The following is a 25,755-nucleotide window of genomic DNA, read 5'->3' as shown; positions in this document are numbered from 1 at the left end:
TAATACATTTAAATAATATAATAAAAACAATACCTTTAATTTTTTTTAAAAAAAAAACAAAAATACATTTATCCTTATTTAAAATACCTCTTTAAAAAATAATCATAATTTTTTTTATATACTAACGTTAGCGTTTAAAAAATACTCATAAACTTTTAAAATAACATTAATAAATTTAAATTGTTAGAAAAAAAAATCGTAAATAATCTATGAAATATGGTAGATGGTTTCCGTCCAATCTTTTTTTACTTCTTTTTTTTTACCGAGATTAAAGGTGTCTGCTCTTTAAATTTCGTTAATATATTTTCAAACCTAGTATTAATAGTAAATATATTTATTTTTTCAAAAAATATGGGTGAGATTTTTTAAAATTCAAAGAATTTTTTTTTTTTTTTAAGAAAGTTTAAAGTTTAAGGATATTTTTTAAACAAATTATGTACAAAAATTTTTCCAGACGTAATTACTCTGTTGTGTCCGAATAATTTTCGCTTTTTGAATTACTCCCGGCTCACATTAAAGTAGAAGAGGTACCCTAAAAATCTAGGGCATGTGAGCTATGCGAGCTTTAAAGCTCCCCTAAGAAGATCGAGAAGGCCTTGGATCGGTATACGACATTTTCATTTTAACTCAAAAACTTGCATTAGCGGTTAAAAATAAATATTTTGAAAACAAAATAATGGAAACGTGTTATAAATTTTATCGACAAAATTAAATTTTGTAATGAAAAAGTGAATAAATAGAGTTAGCTTTTTAAATGAATTAATATTTTAAAAATAAATAATAAATAATAATAATAAAAAAAAAAACTTCCAAATTTAAGGAATTATTGAGGATTTTGTTTGTAATGCTTGGGGAAAAAAATTATCATACTTTGACATAAATAAAATATTTTCAATAATCTTATTACATTATTTAATTTAGACGAGTACCTAAATAAAGAATTTATTAGTAAAAATAAATTAATATACAATTTTAAAATTTATTACAATTGTGATAATCTGCAAGATCAATTAATTATTTGACATTATTCAAAATAAAATAAATAATATTTTTTAAAATTATTGTAATTACTTCTAACAACCTTATAACAACACCTTATAACAACTTTAGATAATTAATTGTTATTAGTTAATTTATTTTCATTAAGTCAATAAATAGCTTAACCAGTTAAATTTTGATTTAATTATGCTTTTAGGAATTTTAGATTATTTAGTTGTGAATATTAATAATATTGTCAAACAAATGATTTAATTAAAAAGAGAATTAATAATAAACATAAATAATTCAAAAAATTAAAACTTTTATTAAAAAAAAAGAATAATTAAAAAAAATGAAAGAAAATATAGATAAATAAATAATGGAATAATGAAATAATACAAATAAAATAAAATAAAAGAAAGAATGCCTTAATATTATTATAAAAATTAAGAATATTTAATATTTATAATAAATACTAATGTGATTTATGAATGTTTTATATTTGAGTTTTATAAAATTTTAATTATTAATTTAATATACAGATAAATAATTTATTTTAAAGTAATTAAAAAATAGACCATATTTAAATTATAGTATTAATGTAACTAGTTTACACCAGCTTTAAGTTGGTAACTAATTTTTAATTTTAATTATTTCCTTTTCTAATAATTTGGATTTATTAGAATTTATTCGAATTTCAGTTCAGAGGCGATTGTTCTTTCCTTGTAGATTACGGGGTTTTGTTAAAAGCTAAACAGTATACGCTGACGATTATCACCGTTCACTACGTGTCAAAGTCTTATTGGTTGAGGTGCCCCACTGGTCACTTAAGAAAAATCATAAGCTCTCCCCATTTTTCTACGTCTCCCACTTTCTCTCCTCTTCGATCTTCACCGTCTCTTCCATTTCCATTTTTGCCTGTTTTCTTCCAAACTCAGAAAAGCACCTTCCACCAATCTGGGACAAATCAGATCCTTTCTACCACTATCATTTCCATCGTCAAGAACGCTTCAATCGCTGCCCATTTTTCTATCTCTCTCTTCATAAATCATGCTCTTCTCCCTGTTTCTTGCTCGCTGTCGTGTTCTGTGATAGATCACTCGACTTCGTGTCGGGAACTATTTGCTGATTTTGAATCTGGAAAGGTGATTTGTTTCGCCGGAGCCTGTTCGGAGATCCCATGGCTAGGACCAGATCGTCATCCAGCAAATGGAGGTTTTGTAACCCATCGTATTACCTGAAGAGACCGAAGCGTTTGGCTTTTCTTTTAGTTACATTCGTTTGTGTTAGCTTAGTAGTTTGGGACCGCCAGACTCTGCTCAGAGAACATGAGGTACTGTTTGATTTATGAGTTTCGCTTAATTTTCTAATCGTAGCACTTGCTCAAATCTTAGTTTGATTGCTTAGAGTTTTGTGGGATTTGCGAGGAATTTCTGTGAAGTGGCCGTCTAGGATGAGTTGCCTGATTCCTTAGGACCGCAGAGTATGAGAAAAATGCTACCAGTTTAGGATCCGAATTTGGACACTTCAATGTTTTAGTGGGTCCTCTCATTCTCATCTCCACTTCCTGGTTAACGGCTGCTCGTTGCGTAGAATTTTTCGAGAAAATTCCAAATAAATCTCCGCATCTCGTTCTAACTCTCTCGCGAAAGCAGTTAGTTTGCGCTTGTTAAGTTCACGTCGTGATTCACCCAACCCAAGTTGTCGAAATTGATAACTCCTCATGTTTGCCCACTATTTCATTATATTACTAACAATCATGGGTTTTAAATTACATGTCTGAGAATTGAAGAACGAATTGTCGGTGATATGTAACGGGCTAAAGCGGACAATATTTGTTAGTGGTGAGCTTGGGTTGTTACAAATGGTATTAGAACCGACGGTGCAAGACACTGATTGAAGTAGGGTTAGACCCTTTCTATAGTAGACGCCTTTTAAAAATCTGGAGGGGAACCCAGAAAGGGAAAGTCCAGAGAGGACCATATATGCTAGTGGTAGGCTTGGGCTGTTACAAATGGTATCAGAGCCAGTCACCGGACGGTGTGAAATACTGATCGAAGTAAGGCTAGATCCTCTCTATAGTAGACACGTTTTAAAAACCTTGAGGGAAACCCGAAATTGAAAGTCCAAAGAGGACAATATCTGCTGGTGGGTGGGTGGGTTTGCAAAATGGTAACCAAACTTATCTTGATTAGCTACACTCTTTATCTACGGATCCATTTTGGAAGTGATATCCAGGTCGATCTAAACAGCCAAACTCCTTATATGGAAAGCATGTGATGTGATCGTATCCAACTTTATCTATTAGCTTCAAGTTCAAATTTCCTTTTTAAGAATATAATCTTTTGTTTACAAAAATTGCTTTTGTCATCACTGCTAATGACTAGTTTCTGGCTGCCATAGTATGTTCAAAACCTTGAATCTGTCTCGAAGTTTGGGGTATCCTTGGACACTGATGTTAGGACAATGTTCAATGTAGTTCTTTCAGTTTGAGAGTATCTTTTTTCTTGCTAGTATTTGATATATTCATTACTCCTGTGTAGGACGAGCTTGCGAAGTTAAATTCTGAGGTGGTACGATTGAGAAGTCTGGTAAGAGACTTGGTGTACTTATACCTGCTTGATACCAGGCTAAGCCGTTTAAGTTCAACTTTTTTCATATAGTTTTGGTCTTAATCATTGCATATACCTATATAAAATTGTATGTTCAGATAGAAGAAGTTAACGATAAGCCACAGAATTCTATTGCTAAAGTTCATGTGGAGGCCAAGAAGGAGGTTGATGATCCTATTGATGCCGAGCGAAGAGAGAAAGTCAAAGAAGCAATGATTCATGCCTGGAGTTCCTATGAGAAGTATGCTTGGGGACAAGACGAGCTGCAGGTATGATGACCTCTTTTCTGCGTAATAGAATCTCTTCAATTTTTCTTTTGTCCTGAAACAGAGTTATAAAAAAGCTCAATTTAGGGCCTTTCTGAGTGCACTTGTCTTTGAACCCTTGTCAATATCCTCTGCTCTTTCCCTCTCTCTTTTTCCTTTTGTTTTGAAACGAGGTATAAAAAATCCCAATTTTCTCATTCCTTCCTCTTTTGTTAAGGCATTTGTGTGTGTGTGTGTGTGTGATTATCTTTAGACCCTTGGCAACATTCGACATTTTCCTTGTAAATAAATGCATCTATGAAGTAGGCTAGTTTGGGAATCAAAACAGAAAATTGATAGCATGAGCCTCGTCCAAAAGGTCAGAGATTCAAATCCACAACTTCACATGTTGTTTGACTATGACTAAAAATCAAAACAAAGAATTGCAAGGAGTTTCTGCTTATGATTCTTCTTTTTGGTGATTCTTGTGGTTCTTTGAGCTATATACAAGCATACTATCATATTTCATGCCAGAGCTTGAATAGATTTTTAAAAATATAGTTCTCCATTTGTTTGAGAATTGGAGTGCTTTTACCGTCATACGAAAATGTATGAATAACGAGATGGGGGTGAAAACTGATTGCTGAGTTTGGAATTTATGACTTCTAATGGATATATGAACTGATCATGGCTCGCTAATTCATTGTATTCCGTTCCTATGATTTCTCCCCATAGTGGTCAGTAAATATGAAGTAATTTGGTTCAGATGTAGCACCAAGGATGTCATTATTCATACTTAAACTATCCAAAAGTTTGAATTTGAGACTGATCGCTTTTTTTTTTTTTTTTTTTTTTTTTTTTTTTTTTTTTTTTTGTCATTGTTTGAGACGAATGATTGCTCTTTTGTCTTTCTATGTTATTTTTATTCTTCAACTTTGTATGGTTGTGCATTCAAGTTAATGAGTAACTCTTTGTTTCCTGATTTCTCTTAATTTTGGGTGTGACCAGCCACAAACAAAAGGTGGTATCAATAGCTTTGGTGGTCTTGGAGCAACGTTAATAGATTCTCTCGATACGTTGTATATCATGGGTCTCGATGAGCAATTCCAAAAAGCTAAAGAGTGAGTGTTTTGAATATTTATTTTCCGCGTTTCTTAATGTATTTTAGATCTTCTGTTCTTCCTGTGAGCCAAAAGAGCACCAAAATGTTCTTGGCGTTTGTTTGCTGCAAACTTTGAGCATATTTTTCTCCATGCTCCCCCAACCCCTTTTTCCCCTTTTTAATCTGCAGTTTTAATTTCTCTATGGCCATATAAACTTACGGCTATGCTAATTATGCCAATCCTCCATGTCAAGATCCAAATTTAATACTATTCAACTTAATTAGTGATCTATAGCGTGGTATGAATCAACTGAGAACTCTATATTGCCCAGTAGAAATATTTTTGGTTAATGGCCTATGCGTATTTGTGTTGTGTCCAGAAAAATATTGAGACAATTCTGATGCCTCTAAATATTGCTTTCACTTTACAGGTGGGTTGCGAAGTCTTTGGATTTCAACAAGAATTATGACGCCAGCGTTTTTGAGACAACCATAAGGTTGCGTAATCAGGTTTAATGGGTCATTGATTTTAAGTTGCCTTTGTTACGGGGTAGAAGACCATCGGACTCATGGCATTTTTTGGTTCTCCTAATGAGAAATGCAAAGAGAGTTGTAGCCACATTTTGTTTGCTCATAAGTGCTTTCTTTTGATTGGAACCAGAGTAGTAGGTGGACTTCTCAGTGCATATGATCTCTCCGGTGACAAAGTGTTTCTTGACAAGGCTAGAGATATAGCAGATAGGTTGCTTCCAGCATGGGATACCCCCTCAGGAATCCCTTATAACTTCATAAATTTGGTTAATGGAAGACCTCATAATCCTTCATGGACCGGGGTAAGTTTTGTCAAATTTTTTTTTTCTTTTGCAGATTTTCTAGTTTTCCGATCATACAATGTGTCAGAAGAACACATTCATGTCCGGTCCTTAACTATGATAGTGACTTCGAAGTTGTTTTCTTTGCTCCTTCGGTGAATTTCCTTTATTCATCGTATTTTCTAGCCAATGTACGTTTGTAAGATCCCACATCAGTTGGAGAGGAAAATGAAACATTCCTTATAAGGGTGGGGGAATCTCTCCCTAATAAACGTGTTTTAAAACCATGAGGCTGACGACAATACGTAATGGGCCAAAGCAGACAATACCTGTTAGCGGTGGGCTTGAGCTGCTACAAATGATATCAGAGCCAAACACCTAGCTGTGTGCCAACGAGGATGCTGGGCCTCTAGGGGGAGTGGATTGTGAGATCTCATGTCGGTTGGAGAGGGGAACGAAACATTTCTTATAAGAGTGTTGTAACCTTTCCTTAGTAGACGCGTTTTAAAACCACGAAGTTGACGGCGATATGTAATGGGCCAACGCAGACAATATCTACTAACTGTGGGTACTAACTGTGGGCTTGGCCTATTACAACGTTGTTCATTGTCAAGTCCAATCATGCCTGATGTAGACTTGTTTTAGATAACTTTTTTTTTTAGCTGTGGTTTGAGATATGAGCTTCCGTAGTTGTAATCCATAATGTTTTATGATGCCATTTCTAGTTCAACTGCTGTATTATTGTTACTCGTGTTTTTATTTAACTAACAATTTTCTTTTTTCTTAGGGTTTTAGTATCCTTGCAGATGCTGGTACGGAGCAGCTTGAATTCATTTCTCTATCACAAAGGACGGGAGATCCAAAGTACCAGCAAAAGGTCAATTTCTAATTGTTGTGGCTGTAATGCTGTATATCAATGGTATTGTTGGAAGTGTTAGAATGTTGAATATTTGGTGCTCAACATGTCAGGTTGAGAATGTTATATCACAGCTCAGTAAAAGCTTCCCCGACGATGGGCTGCTTCCCATATACATTGATCCAACCGAAGGAAAAGCATCACATGCAACCATAACTTTTGGTGCCATGGGCGACAGGTATTCAATCATTTAAGGTTTTCTTAAGCTTTTCCCTTCCATTTCAAGTATTTTCCAAACCACCATCAACTTTTCACTGGTATCCTTTAACTCGAAGATTCATTGCAGCTTTTATGAATACTTGCTCAAAGTGTGGATACAGGGAAACAAAACTTCTGCTGTAAAACATTACCGGTAAGAAGCCATTTCATCTATGATCACACTACAAACTGATTTTTTTTTTTTTTTTTTTTGAAGAAATTAAGACCGCGGATAAGAAATTTGGGGGGAAAACGATTGTACGGTTTTTAGAGTTCGAGATATGTGACTTTATGCATGACCCATGAGTGCTTTTTGCGCGTGTGATATCTCTTGATCTTTTAATATGTCAAATATTTTGATATACAGAATTGTTTGTTGATATTTTAAATTTAGGGAAATGTGGGAGAAATCAATGGAAGGTCTTTCAAGCTTGGTTAGGAAGTCAACCCCATCATCTTTCACTTATATTTGTGAGAAGAGTGGAGATTCCCTCACTGACAAGGTAAGATATGGGCTAGTTTCTCTCTCGATTATGTTATAAGAAGATCAAATATTATGAATACCTTTCCCCAATTTGCATGACTTTGCAGATGGATGAACTTGCATGCTTTGCTCCAGGAATGATAGCTTTGGGATCATCTGGTTATGATTCTGAAGATTCTAAGAAGTTCTTAACGCTTGCAGAAGAGGTAAGAACTTCAACCTTTTAATTCCTCTTCTTCGCCTTTGCTCCTCAATTAATTTCTTCATTTGATTCATTTTATGGTCTAGCTTGCTTGGACGTGCTATAATTTCTATCAGACCACCCCAACAAAATTAGCTGGAGAGAACTACTTCTTCCACTCTGGAGAGGTTCATATCATCAATCCACTAACATAGCATCTCTCACCAGTTTCCTTTTTAGTAATGTAGTTTAATGCTGTTTCATATATGGAATGTTAGGATATGAGCGTTGGTACATCTTGGAATATAATGAGACCAGAGACAGTAGAATCAATCTTCTACCTCTGGCGTTTGACTGGCAACAAGACATACAAAGAGTGGGGTTGGAACATATTTCAAGCATTCGAAAAGAATTCCCGGGTGGAATCGGGTTACGTCGGGCTGAAAGACGTGAGCATTCTCGCAACTCTTAAAAGATCTGGCATTGTTTTAGTCATTAATCTGTATGGAACTCGGAACAACATGCCTTTGGCTGGTGTTTTCAGGTCAACACAGGTGTAAAGGACAACATGATGCAAAGTTTCTTCCTTGCAGAGACACTGAAATATCTGTATCTTCTCTTTTCACCAACTTCAGTCATTCCTTTGGATGAATGGGTGTTCAACACAGAAGCTCACCCTCTACGCATTGTACCCCGGAACGAGGAAGGAGGATATCCTGAAAGATCAGACGAGAAACGCAAGCCATACATTCGGTTGCGTAGCAGGAAGGAAGGTCGGTCCGATTGAACACGCGTTTTACTGCATTCTAATTCTTGGTAGAGTTGATTTATAGACGAAAACCTGAAGCATCCATCCTATATTATATTATAGTGTTATTGTTAGATGTTCCTTCTGGGAATAATGCTGCAGCTCTCATATGATGATGATGCTTAGACGGAATTTGTTTGTAAAAGATGTAATACTTAGATAAATGTTGATGAAGGATTTTGTTTTTATTTGCTTGAGTTGCTTCAACATCCCATAGCAGGAATGATATGAGATTCTTTTTTGTTTGCATATTTGAAAAAATTATAAGCTCTTCCTCTTTGGATTCCATTTTTTTCAAGCAGTTGATATGGTAGAAACCAGAGCTCTTTAATGATCAAACGGTGCCCGTTCCAAGAAACAATCTGCTGTCATGTGAAACTGATCGCACAGGATTACAATGGATTGTCCTATACAAACCTATATTGATACATGAGTGTTCATCTTACTTCGAGAATTCGGATTCTTCCACTCAAATCATGAAAATTGAGTTTGGATTGAATTTTTGAAAAATTAAAAATTTTGAGTAGGGTTAGCATTTTTTTGGTCGGGTCAATTTAACCCATTCGAAAATAGGATTATAACTCAACCCAATTCTATCTTACTTTTAAGATTATTACAAAGATTTACGAATATTTGATGTTTGTAATTTATGTTAATGATACATCGTGACTTTTAAATGTTTGATATTTGAGTTTTGATTAAAAATATCTAATGTTTGTAATTGATGTTAACGATCCATGACTTTTAAATGTTTGATATTTAAGTTTTGATTAAGAATATTTGATGTTTGTAATTGATGTTAATGATTGATGGTGACTTTTAAATATTTGGTATTTGAGTTTTGATTAAGAATATTTGATGTTTGTAATTGATGTTAATGATGCATTGAGACATTCAAATGATTATTCGATGAGATTTTAATTATTAATGTTATACGTATAGAACCCAATATTTTTTTTTTAAAAAAAATAACCTAACCCAACTAATTGAAAAGTAAATTATATTTGAGTTGTTCCATTCACTGATTCAACTTACTTAAAATTTTGGATTGATTCAAAAGATTTTTTAACTCAATTTAATCGGTGAACACAACAGAATGAGGTAAAAAATTCCTACCAGATTAAATCGATGAAATTGAAAAAAATACAATAGGGTGATGGGTAAACATTAAATTTTTAATAATTTATTTTTCTTACAAATATAATGAACATGTCAATATCAAATCAATATAAAATATTATAGTATTATCTATATGAAGAATATTCAATGGAGAGGTCCAAGACTCACATTATTAATATTTTTTTGTTCAAATAAAATTATTTTTAAAACATAACATAATATTTAAGGGTATTTTTTACAATTAAAAAAATCAAATCTGAAAACATTCATCTAAAAAATAACTTTTAATTTTTAAAAGTAAAAAAGAAAACATTTAAAAATATATTTAAACTTTTAAAAAAATTGGAAAATAAATTTACAATTAATTTAACAGATATTTTATTTTAAAAATATCTTAAAATTTTTTAAGTTTCGGTGTACTCTTAAATTTTTTTAAAAACTTTAAAAATACCTTTAAATTTTTAAAAATACCTTTAATTTTTTTAAAAAATAATAACTGAAATATTGAAATAGTGATAGAGGAGTTTCATCCTACATTAATAATAATAACTTTTTTAATTTTTTTTTAAAATTAGGAAGGTTAATACTATTTTTAAATTTTAATGCTATTTTTAAAAATATAGTATTTTTGAATTTTTTAAGTAGAAAGTTATTAATATATATATATTTTTAAAGTTTAGTATTTTATAACATCATTAAAAATTTAAAAGTATTTTTAAAGCAAATATTAAAGATTTAGTATTATGAATTTTTTTTTATCAACTCCCGTAAATTACAGAGAGCTGTCAGCATCGTATCGCACAGTTCTTGATGTAAATTTCTGCCGATGTCGCCACAGAACTCTTCTGATTCGTCCTGTTCTTCAGATCACCCGCCGGCGCGCACCGTCGTCTCTGCATGTTCGATTGAACGTTCTCATTGTTTTTTCAGAGAACATGATTCGGAATGCTGTAATGGAATCGTGAGATTGCTGCTGTGACAATAAAGAAGCTGGACAAAGCGAAAGCGACTCTTGCACAATCGTGTTTTGATGCGAAGATCCTACTTGCGACGTTTTGGTCTCCACCACTCTCACCGTTCTTCTTCCTCCGTTTTCTCGGCATTTCCTTGCCGCTTTCCTTTTTTGATTTTAAAACTCCGCAGCATCACCTGCAGCGACAACCAGAATGTGACAGTTGCGGCAGTCCTCTTATCGGAGCCCGCTTTCCGTCGCAGAGACTTGCACCTGCTTCCAGTTGTTCGAGACGCTCCGTTTTATTGAGCTTGATTTCCTTGGACTCTTAATCGCGCTCGTCGTCTTCTTATCCATCGCGGTGTGTTCCTTTTCGAATTCGCATTTTTCTTTTGGTTTTAAGTTATTTATGCTTTTTGCTCGGAACGGAGATATAATTCATTCTTGTGCTCAATTAATTAAATTATCTTTTTTCCAAAATTGATTTGCTACATTTGCAGGTTTTTTCACTAGAGCTAATCCCGTTCAGAGAATTGAATCCAATGATTATCATAGGTAGTGGATTTTTTTCTTGCAAAGTTCCCTTGAACATTATGTAGTAATATAATTATCAAATCCATACTTATTCGGACACTTCTGTCTTCGTATATTTGTTTTAACTACTGTAAAGGTGAGCAGACTCGATCGCGTCCTTTTCAGCTTTTAAGTTTTGAACTAGTGCTAAATTGTCACTACACCGAAAGGTTCGATCGGTTTGATCAGGGAAATGTAATAATTTCACACTTTTAACACTCGAACACTATATCAGGGTGCGGCTAAGACTCATAAAATTCAACACATGAAATCTTAATTTGATACGAGTAAGCAAAACTGCAGAAATTTCCATTCAAGTTGTTAGATTAGGATGCATATAATCTTTTCAGTTAATTTTTAAACATGTAGGATATTATAGGGGGCACGTGAAAAAGGAAATTAACTGATAATTACTCAGGAATCAGGATTACTTTATCGTCACCATTCTTATGTTTTCTTCACATGGCTCATCGTGGAAATTATTTTCTCTTCATTGACTTATCGTGTTCATTTGACCTGCATAACATTTTTATCCTAGTCAACGAGCGGTTACCACTGCTTCACGGTGCAATTTCCTTGTCTTCTCTTTGAATTTGGGGTTTAGTTTGCCACATGAAGTCATGTCATGTTGGCAGAAGTTGTACACTCTGTTGCCGATTTTGCAAATCAGGTATCTTAACCATTCAACTAGCGAAGTATCTCTATCCATGCCTAAATTTAACTTGAGCTGTTAATCACTGAATGCTGAGGAATTAATTAATTTTATCATTGTAGGCCCTTCTTGCATATGGTCTGAGTAGCTCAAGGCGGGCCCCTGATGCCCTTCATCCGTGAGTTATAAATATCTTCAGCTGCGTAGCTTTATCACGTCTGCAGTATATATTTTCAACTTCAATGGCAATATTGTTTCCTTCTTTATATAAAAAAAATGTTTGAATCAAACTAGTTAGAGTCTTATTTTGGCTCTCATACCGTAAGGGTTTAATTTTATTTCTCAAAGATATTCTTGGCTGGTGCTGTTTTTAAGCCTTTGGCTTGCAAGCTTGCCTTAACAACCAAATTGGATGGTTTTAATGCGGTGGTGTTGGAATAGTATGGTTGATTACAATTATATTTTCAAATGCAACTTGGCGAATTTATATTTTTGCGGCTGTTAATGTTTTGTGTTTTCATATGACCACGAATTAATTGAGAAGTCTGAGATATCTTCGTTGTTGAACAGTTATGGATATTCTAAGGAGAGGTTTGTTTGGTCATTGATATCTGCTGTTGGGATCTTTTGTCTTGGTGCTGATGCTACCATTGTTAATGGAATTCAAAATTTGTGGACTTCACAGGTAACTGGTCAATTGAAATTTGAGTCTCGTTTCAAATGTTACCGTTCTCAATTTTTCTCTTTTCCTGTTTGATGCATAGCTCTTTCTTTGTTCGTGGAAACTCTGGACTATAATTAAAAGTTCTTAAGACTATAATTAATGAAGCACGATATGTCAGAAGTATCTAAGCTTGTTGGACAAGAGCAAGCATGCATTCCCACAATTAATATTCTCTTTCCGTCATTTAGGCACTCCTGTTTTCTGACCTTTTCGTTTTTGGTGGTTTAAGATTTTCTTTTTATAAAAAAGTTAGTGGTCTTTGTGGACTTCTCTTTACTGTAGTTTTGTGGGTTCCCCTTTTTGTTGGGTTGTTATTTTTTGTATGCCCTTGTACATTCTTTCATTTTTCTCAATGGAAGCTTGGTTTCTTATAAAGAAAACGATGTTAGAGATTTTGTTGATCCAGTTTTCTGTAATGTTCAGGATGGTGTTGCAGTCATTGGTCTTATTGTTGCTGCTGCATCTCTTGTTGCAGTGAATACCACAGGGAGTGCAATTTATGATCCCGTTGGTTCCATTATAGTTGGTAACTTCCTTAGAATGGTATGTCTCTTGTCTGCAACTGTGAGCGAATAATTTTTCTTTCTCATTTGTTTATTGAAAGTGGCATTTCATAGTTATTATTTATATTCATCCTGCATTAGATTGCAAAGTGCTCCTTGATTGTCAGATGTTATCAATTAAATTTATTTGGAAAGACGGCTTACTAGTTGGCTTCTGTTTTGGTGTGTTCCTTAGTCTTGTTTGTGTGAGTACGCCAAACTTATAGACTAGCTTAATTTTTTTAAATAAATATATAAGCCTCAAATTTTAGCCACTAAAAATTTGAAACATGCATGACATGGACTTATTTTAGTTGATTAAGTAAATTCAATACTTTCGTACATACCAGCTCCTCCTATGGATGTCTACACCTGCATACTCTCACATAATTGTGCTATATAATCTATATAATCATTCTAAGAATATTGAAGGTTTCTGTCAAAAAATTCTATTCCAGGGCGGACATATGATTGATCCTGTGAAAATAATGCTTTCACTGAAAATAATGAATATAAATACAATACAGAAAACTAACCTCTCACAAGGAGTCAATCCTAGCTAGTTTGCTTTGAATGCCTACCAGCTAACTTTTGGAATCACAAGAATAGCGATAACCGAACTCTTTACAGCATGTTCTGTAATACGAATCAGTGATAGTGAAGTGCGGCAGAAGAAACAGCTTCTAGAACAAAGCCAGGCCACTAATGGAGTGGCAAAGATGATGCAGTATACGGTAGATTAGAAAAGGGTTGAGCTATAAGTTACATGAATAATAAGCAATATAATAGTCTTGGGGTTTTTTAATTTATTTTGCATGTGGACATATTCCTCATCCAACGTAATCGGCATGCTTTGATCGGTAGAGCAATGGATGAAAATGATATGCAGAAAACTCTCCAATTCTTGAAGAATGATCCCGTATAATTATGCTTGATAAATTTCTCTTCTATCTTTGCCTTAGTATGATACTTCATGAGTTCAAATTTTGAAGTCTTCTTGTCTAGGTTGTTGATACTTTATATGATTGCAAGTGATTGGACCAGGATTTTATAGATTCAAGGCAGAAATAGGTGGAATTTTTTTTACATATATATTTTTCCCTCCAATTTTTTCTTCAATACCCGATCCATGTTGCATAGATTCTTTAATGCTTAGTTTCTTCATAAAAATTTTAGTCAACTTAAAAGATGAATCAAGTATCGGGGACTTTCATCAAATATGTTATGCCTATGAATTGCCTTGTTTTTGTCTATTTTATGCCTATGTGGGTCGTGGTTCTTGACATCCTACATCAGCTGTAAATTGTTTCCCCTTCTATTGCTGCCACATCATATCGTTGTGTTATCACTTCTGTTGTTCAAAGGCCAGAGTTTACAGACAATAATTGGTTGCAAATGAGAGAGCCTGGTTTGTTGTATTCTAATTGACCCTTATACGGTTGAGGATTGTTGGGAGGGAGCCGCCTAATTTAGGGAATGATCATGGGTTTATAAGTAAGGGATACATCTCCATTGGTACGAGACTTCTTAGAAAAGCCCAAAACAAAACCAGGACAATATCGTACCATTGTGGAGAGATTTGTGTTTCCTAACATTACTTGTGAGGATGAATAGATTGATTTTATCTAAAGCACAATCGTCTACCCTATACTTTTCAACATGCTGAAACCCTTCTGTGTCGGCTTTGTCTTCAACGATTCTATATTTCAGGCAGTTTATGACATTATTTATCTTCGATAAATTATGATTTTAGCTGGCTATATGAAGCAGATTTCAATGGAGTCACAGTGGTGCAAAATTATCTAAATAGGACTGGACGTGAAGAGTGGGCTAGAGAGGTTGATGACACTTTTTATCTCCAGTATGCTCCCTAGTGTTTGTTTTTGCTTGATTTGATCTTTTAAGCAAAGTCGACGTCTGAACTACACCCATGTCCTACAGTTTCGTCAAGCTGCAAAGAACCGAGACAATTCAGATTTGCTGGAAACGATGGCGAACTATGGTATGCATGAAATGAGCATCATTCAATATTTAACAAAATTGAGATCTTGACTTGTTTAGTTCACAAACTCTTGTTGCAGGTGAAGAAGTGGTTACTGGTTTAGGAACATTTTAAGATGGAACTCATCCCTATGAATAATTATTTCAGCCGAGGTTTTGTAGGAATGGTTATTTTGTGTAGGAGTTGAACACAAGCCACAGTATTTCAATTGTTCCTGTATCACCTTTTTTGAGTAATAACAGTTTCATATTTATTCAAAGTTTCATATTTATTCACATCTTTGAGCGTGAGATATGGCAACAGATAATATTTATTCACACCTTTGAGCGTGAGATATTGCGATAAATAGGCTGGAGAAAGAGATCCAGGAGCTCGTTCCTGGTACAAGGCATGTGGATATCGAGGCTCATAGTCGTACTGGGTCATCCCCATGAATCACAGGGAAGTTTCCTCTCTTTTTTCCATATTAGAATTATTATGTTCATGGCCTTTGATAGAGATCCAGAGAGTGATGGCTTATTTTAGAAAAATAATTTAGATATTTTAGAAATAAAGTTATCAAGATATTTTAGGAAAATAATTTAGGTCTCTTAGGGATAAATTGTGTAGCCTCTGCTAAAAATATCTCTCCACCCTACTAAGTTATCATCCAAAAAAAAATTAGGTATTTTAGAAATAAAAATATCAGGATATTTTAGGAGGATAAATTGTGTAGCCTCTGCTAAAAATATAATTAAAAAATATAATTATGGTAAAGGCCTTGTTCAAAACCATTGCTTGTCATATGGTCTCAGTACTCTCATTCCCAACCTCGGTCGGAATCACCAGCCCATTCAAACTTGTATTCCTAATTCAAAGGGTCCACAATTGTTTTCCTAATTTGTTTCTTTGTCATTTCCCCAATTGCTTTCCAAGCCATTAGAATTGTTGACCCTTGATATAATAAGAATTCAGTAGTATCCCCTATTCAATCTAACTTAGCATAAATTATTTTATATATTTATAGTATGTAATGGCCTTAAATAAATGCACACGCAAGGAGGCGGTGGGGGTCTACTTCGAGGAAAGATACAGACGGGGGGTTCGAGGAAGGCTGCATAATTTATATTAAGAAACTTCCAGGATGGGTTGGGGGAAGCTGGGCGGAAGATCGGTGGTTATAAGAAATTGGGGGTATAAAGGAACTGAGGTAAGAGGGAAAGAGAAGGAAGAAGCGTTCAGGGTTATCAGAATTAGTGTATTAATATGGCGTTCGCCCCAATATTGGACATAAAAGAGGTGGTGGTGGGAAAGAAAGGGATTAAAGAGGCGTGCCCATATTGCGGCGGCCCTGTAATAGCTTGGGACATGGATGTCCGCTGCTCCTTCTGCTTCTTCTTCCTCCTTTACCACAAAAACAAAACCCAACTCTATTGCGCTCTCTGCTCCTCACGCCTCTTTTATTCCTCCAACAAACCCTAGTCTCTTCTTATTCTCCCCCACATATATCCCTCCTTTCTTTTTTACTCCTATTTTTTCTTTTTCTTTTTCTTTTTCTTTTTCTTTACTTGGTACACAATGAGAGAAGGTTGTGTGTGAAGTTGTTACAAGTAATTGAACAATTTTCTTTTTCTTTTTTTCAGTTTGGTTTGTTTTCTTCTGTTCTTAATTTATTTACACTTGTGTTTATTGTTTACTTTCTTTCTCCTCTATTCTTGGTCTACGCTTTTATTTTTTTTAGTTTGCAAATTTGAAATGTTTGGCCATTCTAATGTTTGTGTTCTCCTTTTCAATACCTTGACATCTAGTCATTTCATTAGCTTCATATTTTGTAAGTTTAGTTCATTGCCTTAAAAGGTGGACATTTCATTCTCATTTTGAGAGATTCAATTCCCATTTTGCCAATGAGAAAAGGATTACAATGAACTGTGTGAACAAAGGAAGCAAAAATTTCATTCATTAACGTAAGTGGGATTGAAAGTCTGATTTTTTAATAGGATACAAACTACCAACTAAATATAACACCAAAAATTATACTCACCAAATCTTAAAGAAAACTTGAAAGTAAGGTAAAATATATCTGAAAATAAGGGAAAATCTTAAAGAAAACTTCAAAGTAAGATAAAATATATCTGAAAATAAGGGGAAAAAAATTATAACGGATTAAGTAATAATTGAATTTACATTAAGATGCAAAACCTAGATGATCTGGACACATTGAATTTACCGCCTTCCATGTATCAAAGTGATTAATATAATAAAAATATAATAAGGATGCGTTAAATAAACACTCGAAGTTTTGAAACTGGATTTGGTTGATTCCACCAATTTAAGAACACTAAGATCGTGCTCTGATATCATGTTAAGAATGAGAAACAAAAGTGAGATTGAAAGTTCGATCATCATTAATGTTCACAACATTGAGTACAAACTATTGGCTACATTTTTTTAAAAAAATATACACTACTAACAAAATCTTGAAAACAAGATAAAATATACCAAATATAATATTAACCAAATTCTGAATAAAATAGTGACAACAAGATAAAATATACCAAATATAATATTATCCAAATTCTGAGAATAAAGGAAAATTTTTTAATTATTAAAATATATTTCAATATGTCTTGACATTCACAATCAAGTAATAATCTTACGAATAGAACTAGTAAATGGATGAGGCACGTGTACCACTTTTATATACATTGATCCTATGATATCATTTTTATGCACGTAGAGCCTTTCGAGCATGCAATCACTTTCTTGCCGACAAATCATGTAGAAAAGTATGGAATATGTTTAAAATTTTATGACTTGTATGAGAACACGACTATAAGATATTAATTTAATATACATTTATTTTTTTATATTTAATATTTTGTAAGAAATTATTTAGATATTAAATGGTAAAATACCTAACATCTAATTTGACAACTTGACAAGTTCAACGAGTTGCGATTAATTTTTATGGACCATATCTATATTTCGGGATGTTAAGAACAAAAATGTATTTTCTGGGGTTCGAGATGTTACATTTTAATTACTTTGTATTCACGAGTTGTCAGGAGTATTTTAGTCGATTGATAATTCTTAATTAATATTTATTTAGTCGACCATTTCTATTTAGTCATTTCTCTTGTTAACCCTTTAAATTGTACAAAAGGGCTACAAATATAATGTTCGAAAAATGATAGTTATATGAGAAATTCTATTTGGTTGCTCGGTCATATTTCAAAACGCTTATTTTAAATTTGATCATGTATGTTGCTTATCCAGCCTATCACCCAATCTACTTAAACAACATAAAGGCTTGGCCCGTGCGGTTTAGAGAATAAGCCTATATATATATATATATAGGCACGGCTTAAGATTTTTCGATAAATTATAAACATCATTTCAGGAAAATAATACATTCAAAAAGTTTCTCTCTCGATCCAATTATTAGTCATTTTTAAAGAAAAAAAACATCTCGTTTTCTTTTATTTTATTTTATTAGTATATTGCTTAGAAATTATTCTAAATCTAGAATCCAAAAATTTAATAATATATTTTTTTTCTTCCTGAAGAGATGATAAAAGGAAGAATCCCTGGACTTGAACACAAAATGTAATACTTTCTCTCAATCTCATTACTGTAAATGGAAGCCTTTATCAAACAATAATTGACATCTTAACCGTTCTGCTGCATGTCTTACAAAATTATCTTTCACAAATACTCCTGTTTAGGAATCATTAAGAACAAAATGAAAACTAATGCAATGCAATACAATTGGCCTGTAATCTGCTCGGCCATGAAAGCTCGAAGCACGCAAATCAGAGATCGATACAGTCGTGTCTTCACTTGCCTTCACTTGCCTTTACAATGAGCCTAACAAAAGCATGAATATGCCAAGTGATTCTTCTTTGTGATGTAAGAGGAGATGAAGTTGGAAGCAGAAGCTGTGGATTCTCTAATGGTGGCTGGAACAAGTATTTGATTCTTCCCCAAACCAATCCTCTTGCCTGCAACATTCGAGTAGAAGAGCCCAGAGATCGCTGGTACGAAGATATCGCTTTGGCTACATACGTAGAAGTCGATTACTTTCTCATATTCAGAACTCTCTGCATTCAAAAACTTTGCCTTCTTGTCCGCTGGCATTATGCTTTCCTGCAACAAAAGTTAGGAGAAACTCCCAGAATCAGTAATGGATGAACTGCTTCACTCTCATAAAGAGAAAGAATTTGTAGTTCAGTCCGAGTTGCGAATTCTATTCAAACAAAATTTAAGAAAACATCAGAATATATCCTCACGAAATTGAAGTACGTATCGGGGCACGATAAATGCCTCCAGACTCACCTTTGTGTAAGTTTTTGGAAACAAATCTTTGAGATCATCAAGACTGTTTTCCCATCTCGGTTGAGTCAAGTATATGGTAGCATCCTTGTTGAAACCAATCTTCCTCAAAAACAAAGCTATTTCTTGTGCAGTGTAACAACTTTTACTTCCAGATGCCTCTTGGCATCCATTTTCCCCCAACATTTCGATCCTCAAGTCCACGGCTATGAACTGACCGTTAGACTTCCGACTCAAAGTTTTTAGCCTCTCAACCATGGATTCAATCACCTCATTTATTTCTGGCTGCAACTCCAATGTTCCAAACATGGCCAAACATGGCACTGAATCACCATCACTTGATGTGGTCGACTTTTTCATATTTACGGAAGGGAAGTAAGTTGCGAGTCTTATGCTGCCACTTTTTTTAAAAACCTTCTCAACGTGTTCCAAAATGTAATCTTCTGTAACCCGATTCGGCACTTTGATAACCGAGAGCTTTCTTGGAGATATTTCAGATGGCAGCGTTTTTACAACTTTGACAACTCCATCGAGGCTTTCAATAAACTTCTTGACATCATAAATGTCCCCAAAGCTCCTGGAAGATATCAATTATGTCAGGTTTCGACCAGAATAGTTTCCCCAGAAGTAATAGACAGAGTACAGCAGCACATATCTATGAACATGGAGTGAAGCAATAGGAAATTCCGAGGCAATAAAAGTAGAGATGAAGATTCTTTAGAAGGAGGATCTTGTTCCAGCCACAGCACTTGTTAGAACTTACCACTTATCTCCCAGTTCTTTCCCTCTAATATCAGGGACAACAAGAGTCGCACCTAGATATCTAGCCACGACCACAGCATCAGCAATCTGAAATAGGCAATAAGCATCAATAAGAAATGTGGTAAAATGAAGGGAAGACAATGCTAGATGACAACAAGTGACACGATCTGAGAAGAACCCAAATAATAATGCCACAAATGGGGAGTTTTAGAGCAAGAAACCCGAGTATTATGCTTGCATTACGGTTACGAATCACGACTCTCCACAATGCCACAAATGGGGCTTTGCTTTAGGCTTCCCCAAAAGGCCTCATACCAATGGAGATGTATTCCTTATTTATAAATTCATGATCATTTCCTAAATTAGCCAATGTGGGATTCCCTCCCAACAATCCTCAACAATTACTTCCTATAAATGACGGTTAATTAGCCAATAGAAAACATGAACCTCAGTCATAATGCGCGGTGCTCTATCGAGTTAATTGTTTATATGGAAAAATGATGAACAAGCTAGACAAAAACCAGAAGAATCAAATACTTTACTTGGGTACCTGTGAGACATGGTATTCAGGACCGTCGGTCAATGAAAAAGTGACATACCCCTTTGATTGCCTCCCCTCGTCTGCTTTCAATCCAAAATGAGTAATAAGTGAATAGAAAGGATAAGAAATACAAAAGCAGATCAATTGTAAATGAACGTATTAGTTAACTTCCGCTCATTTTCGAATACTAACCAGATTCGGGTTTGCTCCAACATTGTTTTAGCTCTTGAACATCATTTTTCCACGGAATGGCACCTTTTTTGTTGAGGCTGCGCACTGGTGTTACTTTGGCAACATCCTTCGTTGGCCCTGGAAATTTTTCCTTCAAAACAAAAGCAAGATTGAATGCAATGAACTAGGATTCCGATTTCTTAAACTTGATTTGTAAGAAGCAAAAAATCACACAATCAAATATTCCAAGGAAAAAAAGTGCTTGATTCTACAGGTAAATTAGAGAAACTGAACGATCATAGCTTGTAAATTCCGTAAGTTATACTCTGTCTCGGAGAAGCACAGACAGTATGCTTCTTGCTACTACTAGTCAAGCTATACTCATACAGAACTAAATTCCACAAAATTGAGCAAGAATGACGATAAAAAAAGTAAAGTAGAAGTAAGAAACCATGAAAATAAATCAGACTACGCAAACTAAAGAAAACAGAGAAGACACGGATTGCACAGCATAAGATCTCTATAAGAGAAAATGGAGGAAATAGCAGATCGAAAAGGAAATGGAGGTTCAGAGCATGTACTTGGACGGAATCAAAGTGGTCTCGCTTGATCATGTGGCCAAGCATCACGAACATAGTGAGGGTGAGTATGCCGGCCAAAACTTGTCTCAGATCCACCCCCATTGCCGTTCAGAGATCCTGCTCTTCTCTCTCTCCCAGAGTCTGTGAAGATTAAGCAGAGGAATCAGTGGCGGATGGAATTGGAAGCTCCTTGATTACTTGGGGAAGCCAAAGCCGAAGATTCAAGAAATTTCCGCCGCTGAATCACAGAGAACTACGACAGTTCTTCAACCTCTCTCTCTGTGTTTCTTCTTCTTTATAACACACAGCACCGACACTCCCTTCCCGAATTCATTGCTTCTCCTTAGCCTTCGTTTTCATATCCTTTCCCATTTTTCTTAAAATAAATAAATAAATATTAAAAAAAAATCCATTGGTTTTTATTTATTTATTTATTTATTTATTTATGTTGTTGGAGTATCTTTCACTTTATTATTATTATTTTTTCTTAATTATTTGAATTATTGAAATTATTTAATTAAATTATAAACTATAGGTTCTACTCAATTAATTTCCTTTTTTTATTTCTTTTTTCAGGACATTAAATTAAATTTTTGTATAGCAATTTAATCCAGACGTTTGTAATTTTAATTTATTATTAATATTTTAAAAATATATAAAAAAAATTATTTTATATTGAATAATTATTGTAATTTTAATAAAATAAAAAAAAATAATTAACATAGCAATTTATAGAAAATAAAATCTCGAATTATTTTAGTACATATTATAATTAGTAATAATGGTGTGACAAAAAAGATTATACTAATAAGATTATAAGACTATAATAAGGTCATAAGTTTTATGTATTTTATCCGAGTTTGTAGATGCATACTATATATTATATCAGTCAAATTAATAAAAAAATAATAATAATAAATCTTAGATTTATTTAAATATTGACAATTTTATTTTTAAAAATGGAGAATAATTTTATCTGAACAAGACATTATTCACTCATTATAACTAAAGATCGAAGTTAAAAAATAATTAAATAATTTTAAAAAACATTTAGATACGACATCACAAAATTATATATTTTAAAAGTTATTTATATTTGCACAAATACGTTTTAATTATATATAATATACAAACGAGAAAATAATTATTCAAATTTTTTTTATTTTTTTTATTTCTAACCGGTTTAATATATCCTTAAACTTTTAAATATATAATTAAATATTATAATTTCATTTTGTGAAATTTTTAATTTTTAAAATTTATTTAATATAAATTTTTTTAAAATGGAAATTAAATTAGTTAAAAGCAGAAAACATTAATTTTTAATTATTAGAAGTAATATTATATTTTTCAATTTTTGGATAGTAACCAAAAATCTCCTTTGGCTGCGGTTACAGTGGAGAGAAGAAACGTAAAGAGGAATATAATAAACCTACTGCCAGGTGGAGGGCATTGATTGGTTAAGATAAATAAATAAGGTAGGTTGGCAAGATTAATAATAAAGTAATTTGGAAAAGAAGAAAAAAGCAAAAAATAAAATAAAATAAAATAAAGTAAAGGTTGATCGACCTGAAACCATGGGTTAGACTTCAAACCCTTTACTAAGGTTAAGATTTCTGACACTCATTTTTTGTCTTATCCTCATGTCCAACTCAGTCGCCTACCAACTCTTAATTATTTTTATTATTTTAATTACAATCATATATATATATATATATATATATATAATTATCTTTAATCTTAAAACACATAGTTTTAAATCTCGTATCTCGCTTGAGGTCTTTAAAAGTATGTTCGGAGGGTTGAGTTGGATTATAATAAGTTTGATGGGAGTTAATAAATTGTTGTTTGGGACATTGAGTTCTGAAGTCGGAGTTTAGAAAGTCAATGTTTTCAGTGCTGAATTGTTACTTTTTCCTACCCGAGTTATATGCTATTAAAACCGTCGTTGTTGCATGCTCGCTTTTAGCTTATAATATTTCTTTCTCTTAAACTATTTTCAACGTATTTTCTTGCTCACATTTTTTAAAGTACTTTTCTCAAATATGACTCGATACTCGAGCATATGCCTACGTTGTCTGCGAAATCTAAATTTCTCACGATTGACTTGTTCGTCGAGTCAGAACAAGTGCGGCACAATTGTTGTCCTGTTCCTCCAATTGTTTGAATGGAAGATAGTTTTAAAGTTAGAATGACATGTTTTTTTTTTTCTAATTTTAATAAGAGATAAATATAAATTAATAATGGTACTTAATTCATATTCTAATCCAAATGATTGCTAACAATTTTTTAAATATCCATCATAAATTTTATATTAAAAATGGATTAATTCATAAATAATATTAGTGAATTTTATATTAAATTACTTTAAATGCATTTAATAATTGAAAAACAACTATAGTGTTGAAAATCACGTTTGGAAGTATAAAATTAAATATTAAATTCAGTTTTCAATTATTATAGACTATGTTTTGAAGTCATTTTAAATCTGACAAAAATTTAAATAAATTTTTAAAATTTTAAATAATATTTTTAAACCATTGGGAATAAAAATATAAAGCTTAAGATACATTTATTAATTATTTGGTTTCTCTTTTTTAAAATTATGCTTATAAATATTATTTTGGCTTTTATTTTATTATCTATCTTTTAAAAACTAAAACAATTATTTTTAAAAATCAATCTTGTTTTTATAATTGAACTAAAAATTCAAATAATTTGATTATAAATCGGCATTCAAATTATTCTTCAGAAAAAAAAATAGAGAAAAAATATAATAAAATCTAGACAATCTGTTTAACGGTTCCTAGGGTTGCGTGCACTTCGAATTAGTGGACTAATCCGCCTTAGATTTTCTTCCTCCTCTGTAACAACCCAAGTCCACCGTTAGTAGATATTGTCCGCTTCAATCTGTTACGTATCACCGCTAGTTTGTCCGCTTCAGCCCGTTACGTATCATAGTCACCCTCACAGTTTTAAGACTGGAGAAAGGTTTCTACCCCTTGAAAAGAATGTTTCATTCTCCTCCCCAACTGTGTTGAGGATTGTTGGGCTCGGGAGTCCACGTTAACTAATTAAGACAATGATCATAGGTCTACTAGTAGATAAAAAATACATGAAGTCTTTTAGAAAAACCAAAAGCAAAATCACGAGAGCTTATGCTCAAAATGGAGAATACCATATTTCTAACAAACGGATATGGGATTAGACAATATCTACTACTAGTAGGCTTAGCAGTGGACTTGAGCCGTTACACCAACAACTCTAATTCTCGTTTTCCATTACAGAATTCCCGATTCTGGTCAGTAATTTGGCAAATCGCCACCGCGTTAGCCGCCAAAAGAAGCAGTGATCGGCAGTTCTGAAGCTGTCGGCAGGCGAGGGTAATTGAATAAAATGATTAAATGAAAAAATGGGGTGGTTAGGCATGTGGCGAGTGGGGCGAGGCAGAGTCCTTCAGGAAGGCCAGAATGCTTAGTTGTTCACTGTTCCCCATATAAAGAAAACAACAATCGGAGCCATTGATGAGCCAACAGGCTGTTCTTCTTGTTTTGTTTTCGGCTCAACCAACATCAACTACACTTCTCTGTAAATTCTGTTCTTTCCGTAAGACGTCCCTGTCATATAAGATTTTGATTCCAATACTGTTAGCTTTAAGATCGAAAGAACAGTATAATATTACTGCAAACATGATAAATCTAATTTAATCATTATTGTCGTTCTCTTTGTCTTTGGGTTCATTCCGATCCATCTAAACATAGTTCATCTAGTTAAAACACGTTCTTTAATGAATATGTCATAAGTTTGAATCTTACGCCTTCACTCGTTCTAAAAGGTTTAATTTAATCGCTAGACTTAACTAATTGGAATTGAACCGAAACTATAAGGGATCAATTGACTGTAATAGTCATAATCCCGGTTATGGATATTGTACTTTTTTGAATTTTCTCTTTTGAGTTTCCCCTCAAGCAAGTCTACCGCTAGTAGATATTGTCTTTTTTGGATTTTCTCTTCAAGTTTTTTCCCCCACAAAGTTTTTAAAACGCATGTGAGCTAGGGAGAGGTTTCCACACCTTTATATAGAATACATCATTTACCTCTCCAACCGACGTGGGATCTCACGCTGTGGTTCCAAAATCTCTGCTGTAATTGCTATCATAACCATAGGAGAGATATCCAGCAAAGTAGAAAAATAAATAAACTAAAAGAAGCCACGAACTCTGTACTTCGGCATTGATTTCTGGATGACTCATTATTATTACCATTGACTTCCAACGAGACAGTGAAATAGAATAACTTTAACATCAAGTTTTTTACCCTTCTCTTTTCCAGTGAAGTTAATTCTAAAGTTTTTTTTGACTCGCATGCTGAGGTCATAATGTTTTTGAATTCTAAATCATTCTCTCATGGAAATAGTAGCCGCAGAACAATTATATATTTATATACGGTAACGGTCCAAGTCCACCACTAGCAGATATTGTCTTCTTTG

The 25,755-nt window shown here is 33.4% G+C and overlaps 3 protein-coding genes across 7 annotated transcripts; 2 read left to right on the top strand and 1 right to left on the bottom strand.

Annotated features, from left to right (window-relative positions):
• Positions 1–1,844: 1,844 nt before the first annotated feature.
• LOC111456571 (mannosyl-oligosaccharide 1,2-alpha-mannosidase MNS1) lies at positions 1,845–8,585 on the top strand. Its single transcript, XM_023098495.1, has 14 exons — positions 1,845–2,311; positions 3,522–3,569; positions 3,689–3,859; positions 4,844–4,956; positions 5,369–5,434; positions 5,599–5,770; positions 6,537–6,626; positions 6,719–6,843; positions 6,952–7,017; positions 7,258–7,366; positions 7,455–7,553; positions 7,636–7,716; positions 7,807–7,977; positions 8,073–8,585. The coding sequence occupies exons 1-14, from the start codon at positions 2,159–2,161 to the stop codon at positions 8,313–8,315; spliced, it is 1,707 nt and encodes a 568-aa protein (XP_022954263.1). The 5' UTR covers positions 1,845–2,158; the 3' UTR covers positions 8,316–8,585.
• Positions 8,586–10,907: 2,322 nt separating this feature from the next.
• LOC111455927 (metal tolerance protein C4-like) lies at positions 10,908–15,083 on the top strand. Of its 4 annotated transcripts, none has more exons than XM_023097580.1 (8): positions 10,908–10,962; positions 11,078–11,650; positions 11,755–11,810; positions 12,203–12,317; positions 12,780–12,899; positions 14,669–14,759; positions 14,840–14,900; positions 14,980–15,083. In XM_023097580.1, the coding sequence occupies exons 2-6, from the start codon at positions 11,606–11,608 to the stop codon at positions 14,702–14,704; spliced, it is 372 nt and encodes a 123-aa protein (XP_022953348.1). In that variant the 5' UTR covers positions 10,908–10,962; positions 11,078–11,605; the 3' UTR covers positions 14,705–14,759; positions 14,840–14,900; positions 14,980–15,083. The 4 variants fall into 4 exon arrangements, 2 of the variants coding, with proteins under 2 accessions (XP_022953348.1, XP_022953349.1); XM_023097581.1 differs by adding an exon at positions 13,529–13,969 and having other exon boundaries at positions 14,669–14,900; XR_002712652.1 differs by lacking the exons at positions 10,908–10,962; positions 11,078–11,650; positions 11,755–11,810; positions 12,203–12,317 and adding an exon at positions 13,529–13,969 and having other exon boundaries at positions 12,749–12,899; positions 14,669–14,736.
• A 3,389-nt stretch (positions 15,084–18,472) lies between these two features.
• LOC111456273 (protein MANNAN SYNTHESIS-RELATED 2) lies at positions 18,473–21,615 on the bottom strand. 2 transcript variants are annotated; one of them, XM_023098095.1, is made up of 6 exons: positions 21,267–21,615; positions 20,707–20,836; positions 20,524–20,597; positions 19,975–20,060; positions 19,215–19,788; positions 18,473–19,025 (listed from the first exon to the last, which is right to left on the bottom strand). In XM_023098095.1, the coding sequence occupies exons 1-6, from the start codon at positions 21,366–21,368 to the stop codon at positions 18,747–18,749; spliced, it is 1,245 nt and encodes a 414-aa protein (XP_022953863.1). In that variant the 5' UTR covers positions 21,369–21,615; the 3' UTR covers positions 18,473–18,746. The 2 variants fall into 2 exon arrangements, with proteins under 2 accessions (XP_022953863.1, XP_022953865.1); XM_023098097.1 differs by having other exon boundaries at positions 20,524–20,594.
• Positions 21,616–25,755: the final 4,140 nt, after the last annotated feature.

Source organism: Cucurbita moschata, unplaced genomic scaffold (assembly GCF_002738365.1).
Source record: "Cucurbita moschata cultivar Rifu unplaced genomic scaffold, Cmos_1.0 Cmo_Scf00018, whole genome shotgun sequence".
NCBI lineage: Eukaryota > Viridiplantae > Streptophyta > Magnoliopsida > Cucurbitales > Cucurbitaceae > Cucurbita > Cucurbita moschata.
The sequence above is the reverse complement of the archived record's forward strand: the minus strand, read 5'-3'. Positions and strand labels throughout refer to the sequence as shown.

Coding starts and splice junctions, on each gene's coding strand:
- LOC111456273 (XM_023098095.1), bottom strand. CDS start 21,368: ATGGGGGTGGATCTGAGACAAGTTTTGGCCGGCATACTCACCCTCACT. Junction 19,789..19,974: donor AAAGAACTGGGAGATAAGTG/GTAAGTTCTAAC, acceptor GATATCTTCCAG/GAGCTTTGGGGACATTTATG. Junction 19,026..19,214: donor TTCCAAAAACTTACACAAAG/GTGAGTCTGGAG, acceptor CTTTTGTTGCAG/GAAAGCATAATGCCAGCGGA.
- LOC111455927 (XM_023097580.1), top strand. CDS start 11,606: ATGTTGGCAGAAGTTGTACACTCTGTTGCCGATTTTGCAAATCAG. Junction 11,811..12,202: donor GCCCCTGATGCCCTTCATCC/GTGAGTTATAAA, acceptor GTTGTTGAACAG/TTATGGATATTCTAAGGAGA. Junction 12,318..12,779: donor AAAATTTGTGGACTTCACAG/GTAACTGGTCAA, acceptor TGTAATGTTCAG/GATGGTGTTGCAGTCATTGG.
- LOC111456571 (XM_023098495.1), top strand. CDS start 2,159: ATGGCTAGGACCAGATCGTCATCCAGCAAATGGAGGTTTTGTAACCCA. Junction 5,435..5,598: donor GTTTTTGAGACAACCATAAG/GTTGCGTAATCA, acceptor GATTGGAACCAG/AGTAGTAGGTGGACTTCTCA. Junction 5,771..6,536: donor ATAATCCTTCATGGACCGGG/GTAAGTTTTGTC, acceptor CTTTTTTCTTAG/GGTTTTAGTATCCTTGCAGA.